This window comes from Rattus rattus, chromosome 2 (genome assembly GCF_011064425.1).
Source record: "Rattus rattus isolate New Zealand chromosome 2, Rrattus_CSIRO_v1, whole genome shotgun sequence".
Taxonomy (NCBI): domain Eukaryota; kingdom Metazoa; phylum Chordata; class Mammalia; order Rodentia; family Muridae; genus Rattus; species Rattus rattus.
Window position 1 is genome coordinate 24,209,168 of NC_046155.1, and position 24,543 is coordinate 24,233,710.

General features: G+C 46.7%; 1 protein-coding gene across 4 annotated transcripts in view; it reads right to left on the bottom strand.

Annotated features, from left to right (window-relative positions):
- Nucleotides 1-3,062: 3,062 nt before the first annotated feature.
- Tjp2 (tight junction protein 2) overlaps nt 3,063-24,543 on the bottom strand; it is a 78,100-nt gene continuing 56,619 nt past the window's right edge. For 2 of the 4 annotated variants that reach the window (XM_032891733.1, XM_032891732.1), the window contains exons 12-23: nt 21,994-22,102; nt 20,825-21,035; nt 19,231-19,418; nt 18,701-18,796; nt 16,999-17,078; nt 15,930-16,140; nt 10,044-10,144; nt 8,817-9,029; nt 7,587-7,697; nt 6,103-6,417; nt 4,723-4,808; nt 3,063-3,776 (exon numbers count right to left, since the gene is read on the bottom strand). In XM_032891733.1, the coding sequence (XP_032747624.1) occupies nt 3,608-3,776; nt 4,723-4,808; nt 6,103-6,417; nt 7,587-7,697; nt 8,817-9,029; nt 10,044-10,144; nt 15,930-16,140; nt 16,999-17,078; nt 18,701-18,796; nt 19,231-19,418; nt 20,825-21,035; nt 21,994-22,102 (1,890 nt within the window). In that variant the 3' untranslated portion in view covers nt 3,063-3,607. The remainder of the gene's footprint in view (nt 3,777-4,722; nt 4,809-6,102; nt 6,418-7,586; nt 7,698-8,816; nt 9,030-10,043; nt 10,145-15,929; nt 16,141-16,998; nt 17,079-18,700; nt 18,797-19,230; nt 19,419-20,824; nt 21,036-21,993; nt 22,103-24,543) is intronic. The other 2 variants (XM_032891735.1, XM_032891734.1) reach the window with 1 other exon arrangement.

The following is a 24,543-nucleotide window of genomic DNA, read 5'->3' on the forward strand; positions in this document are numbered from 1 at the left end:
CTTATTTCCTGGCTGTTAATGGAGGTGAGCAACTGCTAAGTGTTTCCTAGGGTCCCTTTAGCAATGCCCTTCTATCCTTCCTGTGGTCCCTAATGGAACTGTCTTAGAAAGGCAGGGACACCGTGAACAGCACAAAACAGCTTGCCATGAATTACAGGAGGATTGTAGGAAGTTCCCAGGCCCAGCCCTCACCAATTTTCTTTCAGAACACACTCTATTCTCTACCGCTTCTCACAGACATCTGCTCTCAGAGCTCAGCCCACCTCTCCTGGGATCATTTATCTCAACAGAGATCTTCTTTGACAGCCGTGCATCCCAGACAAATGCAAACTCAGGATAAAGTCACACTACAGAGTGCTATCTCGCATATTTCTGTTCCCTTCTCCAAGAACTTCTGTATGCTCTGGGAATTGTGCTACTGCCCTCCATTAAGGAACATAGTAAGAAACAGACCTCCCAAGCCAGCCAGTGGAATGTGCTAGAACCCCAGCACTCAGGAGGCTGAGTCAGGAGGGTTGACATTTTAGGACAGCTTGATTGATGAGTGAGAGAGATCTATCTCAAAAAGAAAAATTCACACACACACACACACACACACACACACACACACACACACACACACACACACATTGACACTCTCTCCCTCCCCCCAAACATCCTTGTACATAGTAGCCATAGAACTCACCCTCTGCCTCTGAAAACCAGTGGAGTCACAGCAGAATGAACGCCACCCTCACTTGAAGCTCATTCCCCCAGTCTCTTCTCCCCTTTCTCCATCCCATGTTTTCCATTATACTGTGGAGAGCTTTAAGTCCTCCTCAGACAAAGCAGCATAAGTGATGGAGGAACACTGGTGGTCACTGGGCACCGACAGCCATTCCAAAGACCAGATACACTGCCTGTCTACACCACTTAGTGTATCTGATACTAGCCTGTGCCAGTGCCTACAAGGACGCCTCCTGGCTGCCCCTAAACGGTTTCCCACATGGCTTGGTCCTGTTTTAAGGAGGAAGGAACCGTAAATCATCTGGAGTTTAAGCAGTGTACATTTTCAGTTGTCTCGGCCAATGGCTTTTATTCATGGAATGAGCATCTTTAGTCACTGCCTTGAAGACAGCTCAGAAATTTAAGCTATAGCAATAGATGGCTTGGAGTCACAGCACCCAAATTGACAGGCAGGAAAAGGGAACAAGTTTAGAGCATGATTCATTAAGCCCCAGTTCTAACTCCACCAAAACCTAAGCTTATTACTGAACATAACATAAAGGACCCTTACAGAGTCCATCCTTTTCTGGCTTCCTGTCCCAAATTCAGGGCGCTTTTGATTCATACGAGCTTAAATTCCTAAACTGTCACATTTATATTTTGCGCCTATTTTATTCTTTCAAGAGGGTGGAAACAGATGAATTTTTCTAGGAAGCAATCTAATAGTAAACACAAGCCTTAAAAGCTCACCACCTCCCCTTGCTACTTCCAGTGCTGAGAATCTACCTGCAGGAGGGCTGGCACACAAAGCACAGCTTAGATAAAAGGGGTGCATCTAATGTAATAGAGAAAAAATGGACATAATCAAAACAGCCAATGGGCAAGTGCTCACTTGTGAAGCAAGGGCAAGATTAGTCTGCAGTGATAAGTCATGATGGGCATGTGGAATTCTTTTTTTTTTTTCTTTTTTTCTTTTTTTCAGAGCTGGGGACCGAACCCAGGGCCTTGTGCTTGCTAGGCAAGCGCTCTACCACTGAGCTAAATCCCCAACCCGGCATGTGGAATTCTTCACTGTGTGAGAGAACATTCTTGATAGAATGTGAATAGGGAACAGAAACACAAACCCAGCACTGTAGGGGCAGGTCTGATGCTAAGGTCCTGTTCCCCAATTGGTTCTTGACCTGTCAGTAAAGAAATACATGGGCCAATTGTTGGACAGAGGAGATAGGCGGGACTTCCAGGTCCCAGGAGGCAAGGAAAAAGAAGAGGGGAGTTTGCCATGTTTTGGAGAACAGGGCAACCATGTGAGATCTCAAAATGGAGTGGCCACAAAAGCCGCTCATAGAGTTGAGTGATCAGGGGAGTTTAGCAACTGAAGTTTAAGGTAGGTAGAAGAGATTGAGATAAGAAACTTCTAAGGGCACACTTTTCCAGGGGGAAGATAACATTGCCAAACAATTGTGTCTTAAGGCAAATTGAAAAGGAATAATTGTGTCTTTTATTCGAGCATTCAAGGGAAGATGGGAGGGGGTTGGTAGCGTGGTCACTTCCTGGAGCAAAGGCAGTCAGGGCATAAAACTATACACAACACAGCAGAGCACAGGGATCTCCCACAGACACACAACAGACACACATGAATAAGGGACTGGAGGAATTGCCCAAGAATGATCAGACTTGTAATGAGGTTATTTTCTTCTTCCTGTGTCTCCATTTCCCAATGTTTAAGTTCTCACTTGTGTATCTCAGCAGGAAGGAGGAACTAGATAACTGGCTCAGTGCTTTAGAATAATTTTGGTTCTTCCAGAGGACCCAGGTTTGATTCCCAGCAGCCACAAGGTAGAGCACAACCACGAAACTCCAGTTCTGGGGGAATCTGATGCCCTCTTTGACCTCTGCAGGCACTGGGCACACATGTGACACACATAGATGCATGCAGGAAAAATATTCATACACATTTTTTAAGAGTCTTTTTAACTTTTTTAATTAAAATAAAATAAATCAGGAAGTCTGGGGTATAGTTCAGCGGTGGAGCAGCACTCTGCATGCATGAGGATCTTGGGTTCCACCCCACACGGCCCAAAAGGAAGGTGTGTAGAGATTCAGCACAAAGCTCATTCTTGACTACAAGGTACTCCTTTTTATTAAATTATAAAACCACCTGATGTCAGTACATATGCTGATAGGAAGGAAATAAAATACCCTTTTCTCAAGCCTCTGACTTTGTGGAGCACGTGGTTTCAGACAAACAAGGACAAACACTCTAATAAAGTCTTGGCCTCCGAGCTATGCAGAACTGATAGTCACACTCCCAAGTGTGGCTGTGCTATGTACAGTCAGAATTTATGGGAAACCACTACAAAGATAATGCCCTGAAAAGGTGGCATGGTGCTGTGGGCAGTTACAGCTGCTAAACTGGTATAAAAATTTAGTCAAAATAAAAGTTTTAGTCCATTATAGCTTTGCATAAAGCTTCAGGGAAGCAAACTAAGACACATCTTGTCAAAGGCACTTAGGGAGTCGTGATAAATTATTCTGGATTTAGTTTGAGATGGAGTACTTTTTTTTTTTTTTTTTTTAACCCCCTGTTCACATTTGCTTCACATCGAAGCAGCTCTGGAAGGCAGCTCTGAACGAGGAGAAGGAGTTATTGCTCAATATACATATTACAAATACAGAGAGATTAATACAGATTTTTGGTCCACACCAAAGCAAGTAACTGTTATCAGGCTGTAGTGTTTCTCTTCATTCAAAAAGTCATAACCAACTTTACTCCAGTCCCACGAACAGAGCCTTCGGTTGATAATTCGCGCTGTCTGTTGCCTGGGTCCCCACCGTATCTCTGCAGTGCATTTTAACTGGAGAAGACCTCCAGGGAGCTTCGCAGGAGTCCATGAGTGGCCCTCTATAATTCGGTGTCTCGGTACCGGGAGGGCTGGCTGTAGTAACCACGCTTCGAGTGTGCTGCCAACTGTTGGCGGTACTCCTCCTCCTCCTCCGGATCACTGCCGTAGCTTCCTCTGGTGTCCTGGTAAAGCCTAGAAGGAGCTTTCTGTGGCTCTGGGGGTCTAGAACTAACAGAATGAGGGTATTAAACACAGCCCATATTGTCTAGATGCCCACGGGGATCACCAAAGCTATGACCCCAGGAGGCCCCATTTCCTGAGCACATTCCACCACCAGTCAGGGCACTGCTGGCCCCTCCTCAGGTTCACAGGGTGATAAGGGAAGAGACACGATATGATGGGTCACGGCCACGGCCTACTGGGGCAGCCACATGTTGTCTGAACTAACATAGGAAGACTGTACCTGCTGCACTCCTGGGCGCCCCACTACACCCCTCAACCCCCTAGCGGAGAGTTCTCTCCAGTGTCAATCGATTTCCTCTGTCAGGGTCAACTTGGCATTCAGAGTATCTCCACTTTTTCAGTGCTTTAAACAAGACTCCAGCTTCCTGAGGCAGGAAATAACTAAACTCGGGATCACCACGGGAAGACACTGGTAACGCCTAGTGCCTGTCCAGCACTTAAATGCAGTGCTAGTCCACTGCCTTTGGAGTCATTGGCACAGGCATCCCAACTGTGCATGGTGATACAAAGGAATTAGGGAGCTTGGCTAAGAGCTACTAAACTTTAGTAATGAAAGAAGCCTAAGCCCTAGGTGTCTGCTCACGTGCCCTCCTAACACACTGTAAGGCTCTAATGTGGCACTGGGCACACAGGGCAAGGGGCCAGAACCTTATGATTCTGTAATCTTTTTGAGATAGGGTCTCTCTACAGAGCCCTGGCTATCCTGGAACTCACTACAAAGACCAGGCTAGCCTCGAACTCACAGAGATCTGTCTACCTCTAGTCTGGCATTTGATTCTATAATCTTAATAGAATTAAGATAGGGTAAGGTAAACAATCAGCCTGAGCAGAAATTTTTAGCGCTCTGACATCTGGGTAGAGAACTTTTTTTCTTTAAATACAGATGCCGGAGAAGCCTCATCCTCTCGCCAATCCACCCAACAGCCCTTACCTCATGTGCTGGGGCAGGCCAGCATCTGGCTTGGGGGCTTTGATTGGAACCGCATAGATGTCAGGATGCTTCTGAGCTATTTCAATCTGTGGTAACGAGGAAACAGGGAGAGAATGGGTAACTGCATGTGTCTCTTGCTGGTCAGGCTCTACCCTGTCCCCAGGTCTTACCACCTTCTAGTTCATTTCTAGAAAAAGAAAAATAGATGTAAGCCTGGTTCACGGCTGGGTGTGGCCTAGTGGGACACACCAAATGGTGAGGAATGGGGAGCCCTGAGACAGCACACTAGAGCATCATCAAATTCCAAGAGACAGACGACAGAATGGTGTGGCAGTGGCTGGAGGGAGAGGATGGGGATCACTGTCAGAGGAGTACACTTGGGAATTGGGGAAGTTCCTGAGAGCAATGGAAGTGAGGACTGCAGAGTGAGCGTGATATACTTTACCCCACTGAGCTGTCCACTTACAAAAGGCTGAAACGATACATTTTATGTTAAGTAGAACTTGTGGTCCCAACTACCTAGGAGACTGAAGCTGGAGCATGTCTTGTGTCCGGGTTACCCAGGGCAACATCAGCAAGGTTTCAAGAAAAGGAAAGAGAAGGGGAAGGGCGATTGGGAGAAAGCCTGTCCAGCCTTTGTCTGCCCACTTTTTAGGGAAGGTCTCACTGGACCACCCACGCTGATCTCCTGGGCTCCAGTGACTCTCCTGCTCTGGCCTCCAAGCTGCCGTGACTACAGCCAAGCTCCCACTTCTGATGTCACAAGTTCTCTGATACAGAAATGTTTCATGTGCATCTCGAACATTCTACCAGCTAAAGAAACTACAGCCCACAAGCCCAATGGCTGCTACAGCAAGTCTGGGAACACATAAAAGGCCCGAGGACCAAATAAGCATCACCCATATTCCAGCTACAATAACGTCTGAGAGGTACTAACTTTAACCACCAGCCCAGACCAGGACACAGATCTGCAGAATGAATCTTGGTCATCTGGACTGTTATGGCTTCCGTTTTTGCTTGTTTGTTTCTGTTTTCCAAGATAGGGTTTCTGTGTATAACCCTGACTGTCCCAGAACTCACTTTGCAGATTATGCTTATGTTGGCCTCGAACTCACAAAGAGCCACCTGCTTCCGCCTCCCAAGTGCAAGGATTAAGGATGTGCCCCACCACACCCGGCTCTGACAGGTTCTTGATTGGAAGCAAAAAGGATGTGCTGCCAGCAGGCAATCTGGAAGCAGCCCAAGAGAGCTGTGTGGGTGGCTGTGCCTGGCATGATTCTGGCAGTGGGAAAAGAGATGTGTACTGCTACACCGAGAGCAAACATCTTGAAACTCTCACGTGGGGCAAGCTAAGATGCTCTGGTAGTTGAAAACAATTACCCTCGCATTCTGTGCTTCTTGGAGCTCCTGCATCCTCTGTAATTTCGCCTTGTGGTCCATCTTCTCGAAGATTTTCACTCTGCCCAGGACTGATTTGGGAGCATCTTCCTGCTCCTCGGTGCTCTCCCCAACCTCCTCACTCTCAGGCATGGGGACTGGAGTAGAAGGCTTCAGGATGGATCGCCCAAAGGCAGGTTTCACCGCAATAGGGGGAGGACACCCTTTGGTGGATCCCCCCGGGACTTCACTGCCAGCCATGGCGGAGAGGTTGGACTTGGAGTAGTTGAAAGAGTCCTCTCGGTTTTGGTTTCTGACCTGCAGAGAACAAGAACAAGCCTTGACCTTGGGCTTTTGGCTGATTTCCAGAGCTACATTAGTGATTTAATACATCGTGTTTCCTAATCAGTTTCCAAAGGTGGGCAATGTAGCCATCCTGACAAAGAACCAACTATGACAGGGCAAACAGCCACCAGTTGGGCATCTTAAGCCCCACCTGAGGATGGCAGAAGTGTTGGCCGTGGTGGGGTGACCAGCAATAGTTAGAGGTGGAACAGACTCACTTCATAATGGAGATGGAATCTCACACAAGACCTCAGAAGAAATCAATTTTGGAGATGAAAAAGTAGGTTTGTCTGAGGTCAACCCGACTGGAATGTATGAGCCTGGGCCAAAAACTGAGATCTGTACTTGGCTATGTGTCAACAAGGCTGAGCTGGAATCGGGGTGAGACAGGCAAGACATCATGCCAGCAGCCACTGCTCCTTCACTTCCGGTTCAAGCCCTGCTGCAGGCCTTTGGTGCCTTCTTATATCAAATCACTAATTACTGCTGACGGCTTAAGCAGTCACTAATCCTTCTCACTCAAGTTACTGAGTTAAAGAAAAAATTCACTGAGCTATAAGGAAAATCCTATTGTTATCGGCTGATCGTGATCTGGGGCAAGAAACCACAAGACGCACACACCCTGAAGCCCTTGTGTTGATTCTAGACAATAATTTATTAAACCAATAAATGAAGATGCTTTTATAGGGAGAGGCATTCTACACAACAGCGATGCCCGTTTTCCTCAGCAGATCACCAGTGAGGAGTTTCTGCTATGTCCAAATTAGATTGAGGGCAGAAAAATTTTACTGGATAGAAAAAAGAAAAACAAAACAAAACAAACAAAACCGCCAAGATTAGTGATTCTGGCGTGTAGCAACTGACCAAATTTCACTTTTCTACCAAAATAAATGGGTAAATAAAATAAAAGTAAATAAATTAAGTAACCCATTCATCATGAAGCCTAAAATCATAGATTTTTCCTTAGAGTGGCTTTTGGGCCTATTTCTCATTCTTCCCTGGTTTTTCAGTGGTCTGAGGGACCGGCTAACACAGCACATGGTGATTACACACTGCCTCATTGTGTATCCCTGGGTGCCCAGGGGCTCCAAGGCACCTGTGTCCTCCTCCTTCTCATCCTGGGCTTCCCGGTGGTCACATACCTTGGGCGGCTCTGGCTTGAATGCTGGGGGCGGGCTACCATCCCTAAGCTGGTCTCTGCTAGCTGCCCTCCTCATCTGAGCACGTGGCTCTGGGCTGAGCTTCCTTATGCTCTACAAAACAACAAAAGTTCATTCACACCAAGAACACCCAAGCAGGGAGCAGGGAGCAGGGAGCAGGGAGCAGGGAGCGCTCTGCCCTGCTGATTTCTGAAAACGTGTGGGTACTGAGAGGCTGAAGAGCTAAGGCAGCTCTCTCTTACTGCGAAGAGAGACCCCGACCATCCTCCCCTAGAGGAACCTCAGGACACACTTCACTAACCTGGCCGAGTACAAGGCAGCATGCTCTGCCTTGAAAGGAAGGGAGAGAAACCAAACCAGACACTCCTGAGATCTAAAGGCCTGTGTCACTACTAGGCATTAGCTCCTCCCATGCTTGCAGACATTGCTTTCTCCTTACTACTTGTCTACTATCTATTGTGTGTGCGTGCGCGTGCGTGTGCATGTGCGTGTGCCTGTGCGTGCGTGTGCGTGTGTGTGTGTAAGGCTTTTTCTTCCTTGTTTTCGGAGGGGTGGTACTTCTATCATTTATCATTTACTGGAATGAGCTAATCCACTACGGGAGTACATAATTATCATCCAAAAGGACTTAGATAACACTGTCCACAAAGATCATCATTCCGACGTTCTCCGAGGTTTAACTAATAATCGCCCTGCCCTATCCTGGTGCCCACTGGTAGTTCTTAGGACTGTGTGAGCTACTGGATACCCAGTGCATCTGATCCGGATGTATGAAGTGCATTTAAAAGGTGACACACAGAGAGGAGGAAACTGATGGGGAAACACTCAGGAACCTGGATAGCATTAGGAGGTTAAAGGTCACGAGGAGAAGAAAAGCAGGGCTCCTAAGAGTACGGAGAGAGGCCTAATCAAAGGTTACAAGCAAATGCAGCAACAACGTGTTCACAAAGTTCCGCCTGTAATTTGGACAGTCACATCGGACAGAAAGCCGATCCGTTGATCTATCACTCCTGAGGACAAGAGAGTGGCGAATGGCACCGTTACCTCAGCCTCTTCCCAACGTCACATTCTGACTCCACAGCCATGTAGGCGCGGGCTCCCAGTAAGCCTTCCTAGCAGTCCTCCGCTCCATCCTTAAGACACTTTCTACAGCACCCTCGCGGCCTCGCAGCCTGCAGCCAGCTGCCCACGGCGTGCTGCGCCTCGCCTCACCTCCTCATGCTGCACCGGCTCCGAGGAGCGGGTGATGGAAGACACCAGCGGCTCCTCAGCTGGCTCATCCAGCTCATTGTCAGTGTAGGCGCCTCCCTCGCCGTCCGTGTCTTCAAAGTCACTGATGAGACGGCTGTCACAACTCAGATAGTCCGCGCCCATGGCGGTTAAGTAGGACATGCGGTCTTCAGCGTCATCATCCATCCCTTCCATCTAGGGGAAGTCGTTTTGAAGGGTGAGTGGGATCTGGCATGGCTCCCGGGAGTGGGGGACTTGAGAAAACTCCCAAGGGCTGAGCCCAGTGCTGGGAACCTTGACATGTGCAAGGGGAGGGACCTCAAGCTTCCTGCTGTCACTTGGCTTTGAACTGAGGCAGATGCTGAGTCAATTTCTGCACAGGGACACAGACTGAAGACCCTCCCGTCTATCCTTGCTACGGTCCATCCTCTATGCCAAACTTCCTTGGTCTGTAGGATCCGCTTCTTTCCAGCTTTTCTGCTGGCCCCTGTCTCTACCTCGTGCTATGCACGGTCCTATTCATTAACGAGACTCTCAGACCCAGGCTGGGATGTTTCCAGAAGTAGCTGGGTTCCATCCCCAAGATGAGGGAAAAAAATATTCTCAGAACCTTGAGGACGAAAACTACATTCTGCTCAACCTGTCCTCTAGAGGGAACGGTGGAGACGAAGCATTTGGCTGATGCTACACGCGTCAACTAAACATCTGGGACAGCGCCCGACTTGAGAGAGCTAGAAAAGATCACTAGTGTTTTTACATCAACTACTCAAGCTCCGAGTCGGGACGCATTCTCCACTGCTGCCTTTACTAAGCAGATAATTCCAGCTGTTAGCGCCTCTCTTGGTATCTTTGTAACTGCCTTCCCCATGGGTCTCAACCTCGCCTCTCATCTCCACCCCGAGTTTCCCATGTCCTTAGTGCGGTGTGGCGTTAGGAAGGAGAACTTGTAAGCTCTGATTAGAGTACTCGGAATGCAATTCTAGTTACTACATTAAAAGGAGAGGGGAAGTGAATGTAGGTGAGCGTTCATCACATTCTGCCTGCACAGTCCCTCCGTTTTATTGCTCTGTTGGAGAACGATCAAGCTTCCGCCTTGATGAACACATCGAAATCCCCTTTTGTTTCACGGTTTACTACATTCACTGCCCTCTTGAGGAAGCATCAGGAACACAGACTCTCACCTCACAGCAGCAAATCCAGGCCACATACCTTTCCTTCAGAGACCCACACTGCTTCGTTTTGCTGCTGCTGGATGCTGTCCTTCAGGCTGCCAAACCAGCCATCGTTGGCTGAATTCACGTTGATGGTAGCTACGGACACAAGCCGAAAGGTCAGTATCGATTCCCAGCGCCACCCTTAATCTAGAAGCCGTTCACATTATTTCTACTTATACCACATTTGAAGAAACACTTGGCCAAATTCAGAAATTTGTATGTTATCTAAACACAAAATCTTTTTGGTCGATTGCAACCAAGGCTGTTTTAATTGACATTACTGACCGTGTAGGCTTTTCACAACACATATTTCTTCAGAAGGGCTACAGTGTGTGCGTGTGTGGTTTTATTCATTTTGTAATGCCAAGAACAGAATTTGGGTTATCACAAATGCCACATATGCCTTGAACCACTGAGTCATAGCCCCAGTCCAACAACAGAAAAAAGAGAAAGGAAGAAGGAAGGAAGGAAGGAAGGAAGGAAGGAAGGAAGGAAGGAAGGAAGAAAATTTCAAGAGCACAGATTAAATGGACTGTACTTTGAACTGTGAGCTAAAATAAACCTATTCCTTTGAACTAATTTTGTCAGTGTATTTTTATCATGGGAAGGGGGGTGTCAGGGGCGGGGACAAAGAGCCTTACATTTCACACCAAGCAAATAAAGAAACCTAAGTACAAACTTGGGAAATTGTTTTCTGAGCTTGCAGCATGGGCCACTGCCCTAGACAGCTCATGTAAAGACACCGACTTGCAGCACAGACATAAAATGCTAACAGACACGTGACCCGCATCTGTTTGTCAATCTGTATTTATGGATGTAGTGAAGATGAACTAGGCAAGAAAAACGGCTCCAAAATGCTAAGCACACTTGCTTTGAAAGCAGGAGGATATGAGTTCAAATCCCTGTTTAAAAAAAGCTGGGCACGGGGTTGGGATTTAGCTCAGTGGTAGAGCGCTTGCCTAGGAAGCGCAAGGTCCTGTTGGGTCCCCAGCTCGAAAAAAAAAAAAAAAAAAAAAAAAAAGCTGGGCACGGGTATGCCCCCAGCACAGGAAGTGAAGACAGATGGATCCTGGGCCCTCAATGGTCAACCAGCCCGATGGACATCTCTCTCTCTCTCTCTCTCTCTCTCTCTCTCTCTCTCTCTCTCTCTCTCTCACACACACACACACACAGATATAAAACTGATCTAAAATGCAAATGATCAGGCTGCAGAACTAAGCTTCAAGTTTTCTTTTAATCAAATTGACTTTCTTTCATTAAGGAATTTTAATCTTGACGCCGGTTTGTCGGTGTTCCTCTGTACCCACCTGGGAGGTAGAGGCAAGAGTCTGAGGTTCAAGACCATCAGGGCTACAGTAAGTCTGAGGCCAGCCTAAGGATACATGAGACCCAGTCTTGAAAACAAGTTCCACCTCTGACCTTGGGCAACTGTGAAGGAGCTTACAATTTCCTTAGTTATTAATTATTCATAGCGTCAGACAGAACTGATACACCGGGTAGCCCAAGGAAATTAACCTTGATGCTGTGAATCTTCTCGTGTCCTTATTTACCGTGGCACTTCACAAAGATTACTGTAATCATAGCTAGCATATCATCCAGGATGCAAATATGGAAGTGAGGCTGTGCACCCAAGGGACCAGACAAGTGACTTGTACTGGGTGTACAAAGAGAATTTAAATGGCCCTTTACAGGTTTCTATTAGCAGCTACTGATAGTCTGAATTCATCACAAAGAAAACCTGCAGTTTAGGGGCTAAGAAATGTAGAAACACACTTGTGCCTCAGCCAAGGTGAGTGAAACAAGACCCCGGAGCCTCACTGGCGACCAAGGGCTGGAACACTGCTATCAACGTTCCAGACGCCACCTTGCTAGGCCCCACTAGAGGCAGTATCCAATTCATGCACTTTACCTCTTTCTCAAGAGGCTTACCGGGACTGTCAAACTCAAAGAACTTACTTTCTGAAAGACTCCTCCTGCTGCCAATGTCCCTGCCAGCATGCTCGTACCCCAGGGCAGCTCTGTTATGTGTGGCAGTACCTTCCCACCCCTAGTCACAGAGGCACCAAAAGGCACCATGCAAGCTGGAAGGGATTGCTAACCACTGAGGTTTCTGACTTAAGTTCCTGTGGTGACGGCTAAACAATCTGAAGGATCTGAAACCCACTGAAATGTGCCTCAAATGGGTCAATGGCACAGCATACAAATTACATCCCAGGAGGGCTAGCCTGTGGTCACTTTAACACTCATGTGCCGGCACCAGTATAATAGGCAAGCCACCCAACACACAGCCTATTTCTATCCTGTGGCCAACCTTCCCTACACCTCCCTAGGAATCCGAGTACTACTGCAGTTTGGATTTTTCTCAGCTAGTACAAGATTCATTTCCCTCTGGTACTTTTCAAAGACTAAATAATGATCAAAAACGAACAAAAAAAAAAAAAAAAGAACACAGAAAACTGTGGCTGGAGAGATGGCTCTGTGGTTAAGAGCACTGACTGCTCTTCCAGAGGTCCTGAGTTCAATTCCCAGCACCCACATGGTGGCTTACGACCATCTGTAATGGGATCTGATGCCCTCTTCTGGAGTGTCTGAGGACAGCTACAGTGTACTTATAATAAATTTTTTAAAAATGAAAATAAAAAAATAAAACATTTTTCAATAATGTGATGTAGAAAGATAATAATTACAGTAAAAGCTCTTACAAGCTCCTCCAAAATTCCAGGGTTGAACACCAAAAACCTCATTTTGACCAAGCCTGGAAACCAGGTTGAACAGGTGGGAACATTTTCTTATTATTACTTATACAAAAAGGAAACAAGCAATGGGATACTGAGCCTAAGGAGACCGCGTAAGACAGAAAATATGACTTTAAACTGTGCTCACCTAAGCAAATCTAGTACTCCCACTTACTAATTCATAAAGATATTAACTCTGCTCATGGCTCTGCTGATTAGGCCTGAAATCCAGTCTCAGCCTGTGGACGGACTTGGGTTGAAAGGGCAATAAGGAGGCTTTGTGCAGCCTCCACATGGCTTTCAGGAGTCGAGCTTAACAGTGGAAGCACCATATGACAGAGCTGCATAGAACGGGCTTCTCAGTCCATGCTATCAATGAACCTGTACCTTCTGCCCTGAGACTACGGCAGGCCTGTATCAGGCCTGGACTCCGCTCTTCCACAGCCCCCTCCAGCTTTAGTTCTGAATTTCTTGCTTCCCAATCAGCCTATGTCAGAAAGGATATGCCTGGAGCGAGAGACAAGGCACACTGGCTGCTCTTCCACAGGACCCGTGTTTGATTCCCTGGCCTACTTGGGCACTGCTCACAGGTGGTACATATATACACAATAAGCAAAACACCATACACATAAATTAAGTACATTTTTAAAAAAGAAAGAAAACACCGTACTGTGGCAAAGCCTATTTCTGAGGCCCGGTAGCGACCTCAGCCATGTCTCTCCCTTCAAGCATCTTGTAATCCAATCCAGGGCAAACCCTTCCACATATGCCATCCCCCTGGATGCTCAACAGCTCCTGCCAGTGACTGTGGCCTGTGCTCCGGAGCCAACAATGCTGACTCCTGCCTAGGACCGGAAGCACCCACAGGTACTGGCCACTTCCTGCCAGCTCTCCTCCTTGTCTAGTCTTCAGAAGCCTGGCTCCTCTTCCACAACCCTAGACTTCCCTTACTGATTTCCCACAGCTTTGTGTAAAACTCAAATCTGATCCTCTAAGGGAAGCTCTCAGCCATTCAATGGACTGGACCCAAAGGACTGGGGATGGGGAGGTTAAATGAGTCTCCCGTTTTCACGTTCATGATCATGCTGGGTTCTGCTTCTCATCTGTTAAAATGAAGAATTATGAATACGGGACTGGCTAATTCAAAATCTCAAATCAGATTAGGCTTCCAGGTCTGAAACTTTCTGAGAGTGCACACAACATCCAAGTAAAAAAAAAAATCCCACACTGTGAAACTGTCATATACAGAACTGTCCAAATGATCACAGCAAATCGCCTACAGGCTGTATGGCTACAACACATGTTAAAAAAAAATACGTGAATCCCAGACTTAAGTCTCATCTCTAAAGTGCTTATAAAAGCACTAAAGATCTAAAATGTGACTCATTTTTTTTTTTTTTTTTCTTTTTTTTTTCTTTTTTTCGAGCTGGGGACCAACCAGGCCTTTATGCTTGCTAGGCAAGCGCCTACCACTAAGCTAAATCCCCAACCCCGACTCATTTCTGATCGTAAGCACTTTAGACAAGGGATAATGCACCTATGCCCCATCCTTTCTGGCATCTGAATTATCTAGCTGGGTTCTAAGGGATATGAGATGTAGTCGGAGAAACCAATTTTAGCGTGGGCTTGGATCTGTGATGGTTTCCACCAGCCCAATTACGCTGAACACAGGTCAGACTAACATTCAACTCCTAGCACCTGCATGGCAGCTCACAACTGTCTATAACTCCATTTCCTACACAGAGATATGCACATAGGCAACAAGCAAGCAAACAAACAAAACAAAAAACCCAACATCACCAACACATATAAAAACAATCTTAAAAAAACACATGCACAACATTCAGCTTAGAAGCCCACTTAGAACCCGAGTGGTAGGTGGATTACACTTTTCTCCTGTGCATTTGGCTATAAATCTATCCTAGCTACAACTTTCACCCTGATGTTCAGACCTACATCTCTAACAAGAGACGGAAACCACAGAGAAACCATGTTCGAATGTAGACACACTTTCATTCACCTTGGTCTTCTTGCCAAACATCAAAGTTTGAGACACCTGTCACTGACCTCTAACGCCACTGAACGTAAAAAAAAAAAAAAAAAAAAAACACAATGGCATCTCTACAGGATCCTTATGGTGTCCCCACAAAATAGAGCATTGACCAACCAAAAAGAATTGTGTCACTCTCTTAGACTCTCAACGATATCATGCTCACACCGTTTACTCATGAAGATGGTACAGAGAAGGTCCTATTTTTAGACCATCTCGCTATCATGAGCAATGGCTGCAATGTGGCTTTATTTTTGGCATTTTAAAAATATCTTATTTTGGAAGCGCTCGTATGCAGACCGAGTAGAGGCCAGCTGTGGAGTCTCCTGGAGCCAGCACCCACGTCTGCAGCACGGTGCCCGGCCAGGCTCTCAGTGCTCCATCTGCCCCCCTCACTGGAGATTATCTACACACTCTAGCAAGCCTACAAGATAATTTACAAAGATTCTTACGTAGTGCTTATCTGTAAAAGATAAGGGTAATCATTAAGGGAAAAACCATTCGCTTTATCATTACACCTCAAGAGTAGAGGTAGAAATGTTTAAATATTCCACACGCGGGACTGGAGGTATGGCTCAGTGGTTAAGAGCACTGACTGCTCTTCCTGAGGTCCTGAGTTCAATTCCCAGCAACCACATGGTGGCTCACAACCATCTGAAGACAGCTACAGTGCACTCATATATAATAAATATATAAATCTTTAAAAAAAAATATTCCACATGCGGAGTGCTCAAGATTCTATCGGGGTGACACTGTCAATCACTGTAATGAGTTCCTATTGCATACTTAAGGCATCACCAAGAGCAAGGAGACTACAGCAACACGTAGGTAACAAGGACATGGGGCTCATTAGCCTTGAGTCTACCCCAAAAATCTAGCATCATGAAAGTGACCGATTACCAGGTTTTGCACCTTGACAATCATCTCTGGCTATCAAAAATCACAAAGTTTAACACACAGCTGCCATAGGTCTACAGATCCATTCCCACAGTATGAACGACTCTTGAACGAGTGGTGAGGATGCTTCCACATCCCACACTCAACGATAATTTCCTTAGTTCTCATCCTGAGCGTGGGCCTTTTGAACTTCACTTACCTGTAAAAAGATGAGAACAGGTTTTTTTGAGCTTGTTGGCTTGATCGAATAACTTGCGAGAACTTTTATTGGATGTTGGGTTCAACCTCTGCCTTATGGTTTTAATGCCTTGTCTGGAATCCGGGTTGAAGAAAATCACGATCGGGAACCACTGAGTATAATTGAGCAGGTCCACAGCTTTGGGGGTAACGTCGAGCAGGGCATGCTTGTCCTGTCACAGGCAGACAAAGGGTGGCACATCAAAAACATCACTGAGGGGTTTGTTTTCCCAGGTAAAGACTGTACCAGATAAAATGTAAACATCTAAATTCAAGCTTTCTTTTGAAGACAAGAGTCTCACTGTGTAACTCTGACTAGGAAGTCACAGCCTTCTAGTACTGGGATTAAAGACAGGCACTACCATACCCTGCTCTGTATATTTACATTAAACGGCTAAAAATATTTCCTCCTGTGTTATATCCGCTTCCACACTATCAGTTAAAACTTCTTATAGAAGGACTGCGGTAACCCATGATGCATGCCTTTATCCTCCAGTTTCCCCTGAGGTCAACAGTAAGTCAAAAAGGGTGAGGGCAGTACAAGGTTCTCCGTGGGAATGAGGGCATGGACCGCATTTGTACAAGCTTTGTCAGCTTATATTGTTATGACCAGTCTACTTTGTTTTCAGTTACTGCTGTCTTTCCCACCATTCCAATTTATATATTAAATTATCACAGATATACTATGAAGAAAAAGTAGTGCCTGTGCGCATGCACACACACACACACACACACACACACACACACACACACACACACACACACACACACAACAGAGTGTTGGTATGCTCATGGTTTCAGTCACCCGACAAAGCTCCTGGGATAGAGTCTCCTCCAAAAAAGAGGGACCACAAATAAGTGTTACTTGGTTTAATAATGGGAACTCTGCAAAAGAACGGCACCTGGCTCACACAGGGAAAAGGCTCCTATCTACACGAGCTTCGGTCATTAGTATCTTATTAAAATACACATTCCGTTTCGAACCACGATCCAGTTCACCGGCAACATGAGCTTCTGAGGGGTTATCTCACCTGCTCGATAATTTGCCTCACAGTATTCAACCGAACCACTCCACTGGATTTCTCAGATCCTGCATCTTTGGGTTCTGTTTCTGCGAAAGAAAAACGGAGCGAAGTCACGTTGACAGAAAGCAGTTGACAACCAAACGCCCCAGCCTAACATCAGCACGATGGGACAAATGACACCAGGCACCATCTCATGGCATGCAGTGAGATGAAACCACGTGTGCATTTGTGTGTGTGTGTGTGTGTGTGTGTGTGTACCCCAGAGTGTGTACACGTGTAAGTGCTCGCGTGCATGTGTTTCACACATCCAACACCAGGGTTTTACTCATAGGAGGCACTTGCCTCAGTACCATTCCACTGAGCTACGGCCTCAGCCCTATTAAACGGAAATCTAACCGGAAGAGATTGTTGGGTCAACCTAACAACAGGAAGTACTTGATGCTCTCCAACTAATTACCCTAATAATTCTTTCTAAAAGGATGGATCTGGAAATATACAAGTCCTAAAAAGTCATAAATATTATCTATAATGGATGAGCCTGAACTTAAAAAAAAAAGAAAGAAAATGTTTGGGACCAGAAATGCTTCCAATTTTTTAATATTTACATATGCATAGTTAAAATAGCTACAAAAAGAAAACGAGACTCTATGCCTAAATATAAGATTCATTCATGGTTTAGCTTGGTTATATATTCCTGTTAATATCAGTACATACAGGATGATGTCAGAAAGACCAGAAATGCAAGGTCACCCTCAGCTACACAGTAATTTCAGGGCCAGCCTTGGCTTATCTGAGGGACCCTGCTCCCTGCCCCTCTCTGTCGGTTAGTATATGCTCACCCCAGGGAGTGGCACTATTAGAAGGTGTGGCCTTGTTGGAGTGGGTGTGTCACTGTGGATATGGGCCTTAAGACCCTCAGCCTAGCTGCTTGGGAGTCAGTACTCTGCTAGCAGCCTTCGGATGCAGATATAGGACTCTCAGTTCCTCCTGCACCATGCCTGCCTGGACACTGTCATGCTCCCACCTTGATGAACTGGACTGAATCTCTGAACCTGCGAGCCAGTGCCAACTAAATGTTATTTTTATAAGAGTTGCCTTGGTCGTGGTGTTTCTTTACAGCAGTAAAACCCTAACTAAGATGGCCTCTCAAATATATTTCTGTCATCCCCTTTCCCCCCGCCTCCCTAACCACCCCACTTCTCGCCTTCATCCCTCTCTCATACAGAGACTGAGGTAATTTTTCAGAGTATCTTCAGTACCCCTGCGTTTAGCCACTGATCACTCGCAGGAGAACAAGTATGGAATTTTCCCCTTGTGCTCTATGTTGCTGATGCTCAAAATGTTTCCTATTTAGAATGTTTCAGAGTAGCAAAGTTCAACTATAACATTAATATTGAATCCCTTTGTCACTGAGGTGACAAAGTTCTTTCATTATGTAAAAGACTATTCTTACTATGAGGAGACTCACAGGCATACTCTCCAATGAAGTCTCACAGCTCTGCAGTTTAAACTCTCTGGCTCAGGAAACAGTTTCATAAGTTGGAGGTGCGTGTCTATCTATGAGCAGGCAGTGGAGAGAAAGTGTATCTGACAACATGATACAGTGAATCCGAGCAGAGTGTAGATAGCCATTATTCTTCCAACTTTCGTGTGCCAGAGAACTTTGGAGTTAAACAGTCAGGGAGCAAAGCCCTGTGTACAGACTTACTTGCGGTTTGAAACAGGTCGGGTAGCTCAGTAGTCAGCCTTTCCATTGCTATATCTGCTATGGGGCCAAACAGAACCACGGGTCTCTTGAAGCCAGCTGAAAGGAAAAAAAGAAAGGTTATCGGATGTGCACCTATAACGTCCAGAGGAGAGGCAAGTGCACTGTCTACGCTTCTGCATTAGAAACTGAATTCTCCCACCTCATCTGGACTCCAGTTCTTTCCCAAAGGGCAAGCCTTCACGTCCCTCCCCACAAAGCAGTTTATAAAACTTAAATTGTCTGATGCTGTATTGCTCCACATCCTCCACTCAGTGGATAATGTACAAATACTTGAGTGTCAGTTTCTACATTTGGAGAATTCACCTCCATTGAGGACCCTGAGCCCTCAGCCTCCCTACTCAATATGACTCCCTCACCACACCTTTGGTGTTAGTGACTTAGGTAAAGTGGGAACTGGATGGTTACACAGACACTGGCGGAAATGGTTCAGAGCTCAGCGGATCACTGCCGGGTCCATGCAGCTGCCTCACCTTCCCGAAGCAGAACCTTCTCGTAGGCGGGGAACTTGGTGCTAACCGACACAGCAGCTGCCAGGTCTTCCCGGCTCTTGCGAATGTTCTTCTTGACCCCGGATCTCTGGCCACGCATCCGCCAGAAGTCTGCTCTGTCCCCAGCATTCTCTCGCTGGGCATTCTGGACACTGGCCATCTGCTCAGCTCTGAGAGAAGAAGCAGGAAGAAGTCATTCTCCACAGCATGGACACAAGTTATTAAGACAGTCGCTGTCGTGTGGGAACCCAAGGCAGGGCTGGAGGGGTGGCTCAGGGGTTAACAGTACTATCTGCTCTTCTGGAGGTCCTGAGCCAATTCCTAGCAACCCCATGGTGGCTCACAACCATCTGTAATGAGATCTGATGCCCTCTTCTGACATACAGGGATAAATGGAGTACTCATATATATTAAATAAATAATAAATAAATCTTGAAGGAGGAGGAGGAGGGGAAGAGGAGGAGGAGGAGGAAGAGGAAGAGGAGGAGGAGGAGGAAGAGAAGAGGAAGAGGAGAGGAGGAAGGAGGGGAAGAGAAGGGGAAAGAGAAGGGGAAGAAAAAGAGGAGGAGGAAGAGAAGGGGAAGATGAGAAGGAAGAGGAGGAGGAAGGGAAAGGAGGAAGAGGAGGAGAAGGAGGGAAATAGGCGGAGGAGAAGGGGGAGGGGAAGAAGAGAAGGAGAAGGGGAAGAGGAAGAGGAAAAGAAGGGGAAGGGGAAGAGGAAGAGGAAGAGGAAAAGGAGAAGGGAAGGGGAAAAAGAGGAGGAGGAAGAGGAGGAGGAGGGGAAGGGGAAAAAGAGGAGGAAGAGGAAGAAGAGGAAGAAGAGGAAGAGGAGGAAGAGGAGGGGCAGCAGCAGCAGCCGCCGCAGCCACCGCCGCCGCCGCCACCACCACCACCACCACCCAGGGCAGACTCAGATCAACAATGGGACCATAAAGGGGACTGTACAGCCAGAAAAGGCTTTGTGTATGAGTCACTGTCAACCCTACTGAATCACTATGGAACCTCTGAGTCGGCCTATGGGGGTGTTTCTAGAAAGGGAAAACTACCCTGCACAGATGACATCTTCCCACACAAGGGAACACAGGAGAAGAAGCAAGCTGAGGACCAGCATTCCCACCGCCCCTCCTCTGTCACAGGGATGAGAAAAGTCCACGGGGTCTCTGAACTCCACAAGCAGTAACTCAGTACAGAACATGGCGTTTCTGGCTCATGTGGTGTGTAATCGGAACGTATGTAGCAAACACATCGCCGTTCCGTTCTCACGTCCTACAGCCACACACCAGCAAGTGTTCCCTGGGTGTACAAGCCCCTCCTAAGGATGGAGACCCAGAGTGCCAAGGGGCCATGGCCACACATTGTTTCCCAAAACCAAGGCAGCAGGCTATCCTCCAATAAGCCGAGGGCGGCAACCAAGCCTGAGGTGCCCAAGACTAAAGAGGCCGTGGCTCTACCTCCATAAACAACTGATGAAGGCAAACGGTGAGGTGACATGGGATTGATTTCCTCAGAGGCAGCGCTGTCGCCTTTTGGAGAAAGGGGGGGTTAAAAGGTCTGTTTCGGAAGTAGGCTCAGTTACCTGCTTTTGTTAGGGATTAAGCCTTTCTCCAGCTCATTTCCAATCCTCACAGCCAGCCAGTGGCCCAGTTTGCCATCGTACAGCGTGTCTACCACTCGGAAGACCTCTCCCCTGGTGAAGGCCAAGCTCTGCGGAGTCTCCTTCTCACATTCAAAGTGGCTCCTTATGAAGAACGAGTCTCCCCTGCCACAGGCCAGGATGTCTCTATACACTGGAGAATAAACGCAATGTTGGCTGTGTGTGCCCAACTGAAGAGCACCCCTTCCGGGTTCCCCCATTCTGGTGCATGATGGGAATTGTGGAATCACCTCCAGCGGGAGGAAGGAAGAACCGCTAACATCCTGAAGTGCTGTGATGGCGGATTTTATGTCCGCCTGACTGCATGGGGGAGCCTAGACAATCGATTAAACATTATACTAGGCCTTTCTCAGAGGGCATGGTGGGTGTTGGGGGGAATGAGATTAACTTTCAAATGGGAAGACTTTGGAAAGTAAATTGTTCCTCAACCCCTTAGTTGAAAGCCTGAGCAGAATATTCTGTGAAGTCCGAGGAAATTCCTGCGCCCACCCCATGACCTTCCAGCCAGGACGTCTGAGTTCTTCCTAACTCCACACCATCAGCTCTCCCCGCAGTTAGGCCTTCAGGCTAAACGCAAAACTGAGTCTTTGATTCTGCTTGGTCTGTCCCACGTGGGACTCGCCAACCTGTTACATTCACGTCAGCCAAGTCCTTAACAATGTATCTTTATCTCTTATAGCTTCCATTTCCCTGGAGACCTCTGCCTAATATAGTTGCTCACCAATCTTCTGATGCAAACAGGAAGGGACTATGCTCGTCCCCCACTTTACAGGAGAGCACCCGGAAAGGTGAAGCAACTTATGAGGCTGGTGAAGAGATGAGAGGAACCAATACCACCCACGATACAGAGATTCTCTAACAATCCCATCATAACTGAGGATGCACGTTGCTCAGAGAAGCAGTTTAAGTCCAAATGACTCAGAACCAGTAAAGCTATTTCAGTACATGGAGGGAAAATATTTCCATACGAAATTAACAGTACCTAAACCTTCTTCACCCATCTGTGGTCCAATGTTGCTTATTCTGGTCCCAAGACACCCACTCATTCTTCCCAGTTCCCTCAAATAAAACAGATGACCAAACTTGCTCACCGTCTGCTCGGCTCTGAGCCAAAATGGTCACGGTTTCACCTTTGGGGATTTCTAACAGGTAGAGGACGGCATCTTCCCGGACCAGCCCTCTGAAATCTTGTGTGTTGACCTAGTTGGAGGTAAAAACCAGAAATCAAAAATGAGAGAGGGACAGACAAAGACAGACAGACAAACTCGCTCGCTCGCTTGCTCAAAGTCCCGTTGGGGCTGGGGAAATAACTCTGTAGTCAAGTACTTACTTAGCATGCACAATGCTCTAGGATTGATACCTAGTAATACCAAAGCTTTTAAGAGGTAACTCCTAAATTTGTTTGTTTCCCCGAGGGCCTGTCCAGAACAAATGCAGAAGGTGAGTAAGTCTGTACGGTTGCCGCTCAGTCCCCCTGCCCAGCCCCTTCCTATTGGCCTGGGCTATGTACTCGCAGGGAACCATGGAGTTAGCACGGCCTGGCTGCCTTGAGAGGCAGGGATCATAGGTTTTTCAGGTTAGAGTCCATGGCTCCTGGGATACAATGAACATGCCTTCCAGTTCCTGAGATACAGTGAACGTGCCTTCCAGTTCCTGAGAGACTGGTGTACTCCCCCAGGAAGCCGACCTTTCAGGCCACTTTGTGTTTCTCTGTCTGTTCGCTTGGAAGTCAAGGACACACGGAAGTTGGACAGGACGGTTGGTCTTAGACATTAATCTTGTGTACCCCGTACAGCTTGTAAACTTCACTGTATCCTGGCAACGACAACTGTAGCTGGTCCTGGCAAATGGCACTGTATTCTATTTCCGATAAGCATATAAAAAGTCTGAGTGCTCTCAATAAAATTGTCACAGCGTCAGTCTTGCTGTGGCCCCGCCAACAGGCTTAATTTAATTCCTCGAAGCCATATCAGGTGACCTGGACCCAGTAAATGAGTCCAGGTGGCTACAAATACTGTTCTACCTTCCTTCTGTGTCCGATCACATCCTTCAAATGAAGAATCTGTCACTGAATTGATTAGAATCTGTCATTCTCTCTGACTCCCCGTTTTTATGAAGTCTCTCAAAGAGGTAACCAAAAAGGTACAATATGTGAGTATTATTCAATACTGATTATCAGTACTGATAACTATTACCAACGCAGAATGGTGGGGTCTGTAACAAGCAGACCTGGGACCATATTTCTTTAAAATTAATTCAAATAAAACCTTGAAGGCACATTCACAGTTCAATTCACCCTTTCTCCTGTAACCCCGATCTCTCAAAAGCTATCTAACAATAGCTAGAATCCCAATGCTCTCAGCTGCGGCAAGGTGATTGTGAGTTCAAGGTCAGTGGGATTCTGTCTCAAAAAGAAAGCAGAAGAAAAATGTTTAACGCGTGTCGGTGAAACCGGGTGCATTAGTCTTCCATGGAAGACCACTGGCCCTGCTGTCACTAGGCTTCTGGTCTATACGTCCTTCTAGCAAGGAGTCAACAGCATTTACCCCACCATGACTGGAGGGTGACACTAGGGAAGGATGCTGCAAGATAACTTAGAAAGCCAGGACAAACTTTTAACTTGCACCTTCCTGATGGCTAAAGATGACTATCTGGGAAAAATTCTTGGCCATCAGCATTTCTTCTATTAAAGATTCTTTTTATTTAGTTTCACGCCCCACGATATAAAAAAAATATTTGCTATGGGTAGAGTTCTTTGTTTTCATCTACCTCTGGACATTACATGTGTGTTTGCTGCCCAAGGTCAGAATGGGGCATTGGATGCCCCGGAACTGAAGTTACAGATGGTTGTGAGCTACCATGTGGGGGCTGCAAATCAAGTGCAGGCCCTCTGAAAAGCAGACCTAACTGCTGAGCCACCTCTCCAGCCCTCAGGCTGGATTTTAAATGAAACCTTTATTTTCTCCGTGTTTACTTCTATTTTGAATTCTTAGTATGTTCCAGACACCAGCGCTCCATCAGCTAAGCGGCTTGTAAAGACTCTTCCCCTGCTGTACGCTGCCTCTTCACTCGAATGATGGCGTTCTTTGTCCAGAAGCTTCTGAAGTTTCTTGGTTCCATGAGATCCCACGTGTCAACTGTAGGTCTTATGCCTGGGCTACCGGGGTCCCGCTCAGAGAGTCCTTTCCTGTGCCTGTAAACTGCACCATGCCCTCTGCTTCCTTCTCTGTCAGATTCAGGGCGTCAGGTTTTATGTTGAGATCCTTGGTCCATCTGGATTTGAGTCTTGTGAAGAGGGAGGGAGGACGATCTATTTTCATTCTTCTACAACCCGTCTGACCGGTCGGCTCTGTTTGTTGAAGACGCCGTCTTCTCTCCAGTATGCAGTTCTGGTCTTTCCACACTTGTGTGGTTGTGGGTTTATCTTGGGCTCACCTGGGCTTTCAAGTCTATTCCGCTGGTCAATGTGTCTCTTTTCTGCAAAACCATGCTGTTTTTACTATCACAGCTCTGCAGTATAACTTGAAATCAAGATGGTGATCCCTCCAGCAACGTTTTTATTCTTTAGGATTGTTCAAGCTATCATGAGTCTTTTGTGATTTCGTATGAATTTTGCCCCCCACCTCCCCAGTTTCTGTTAA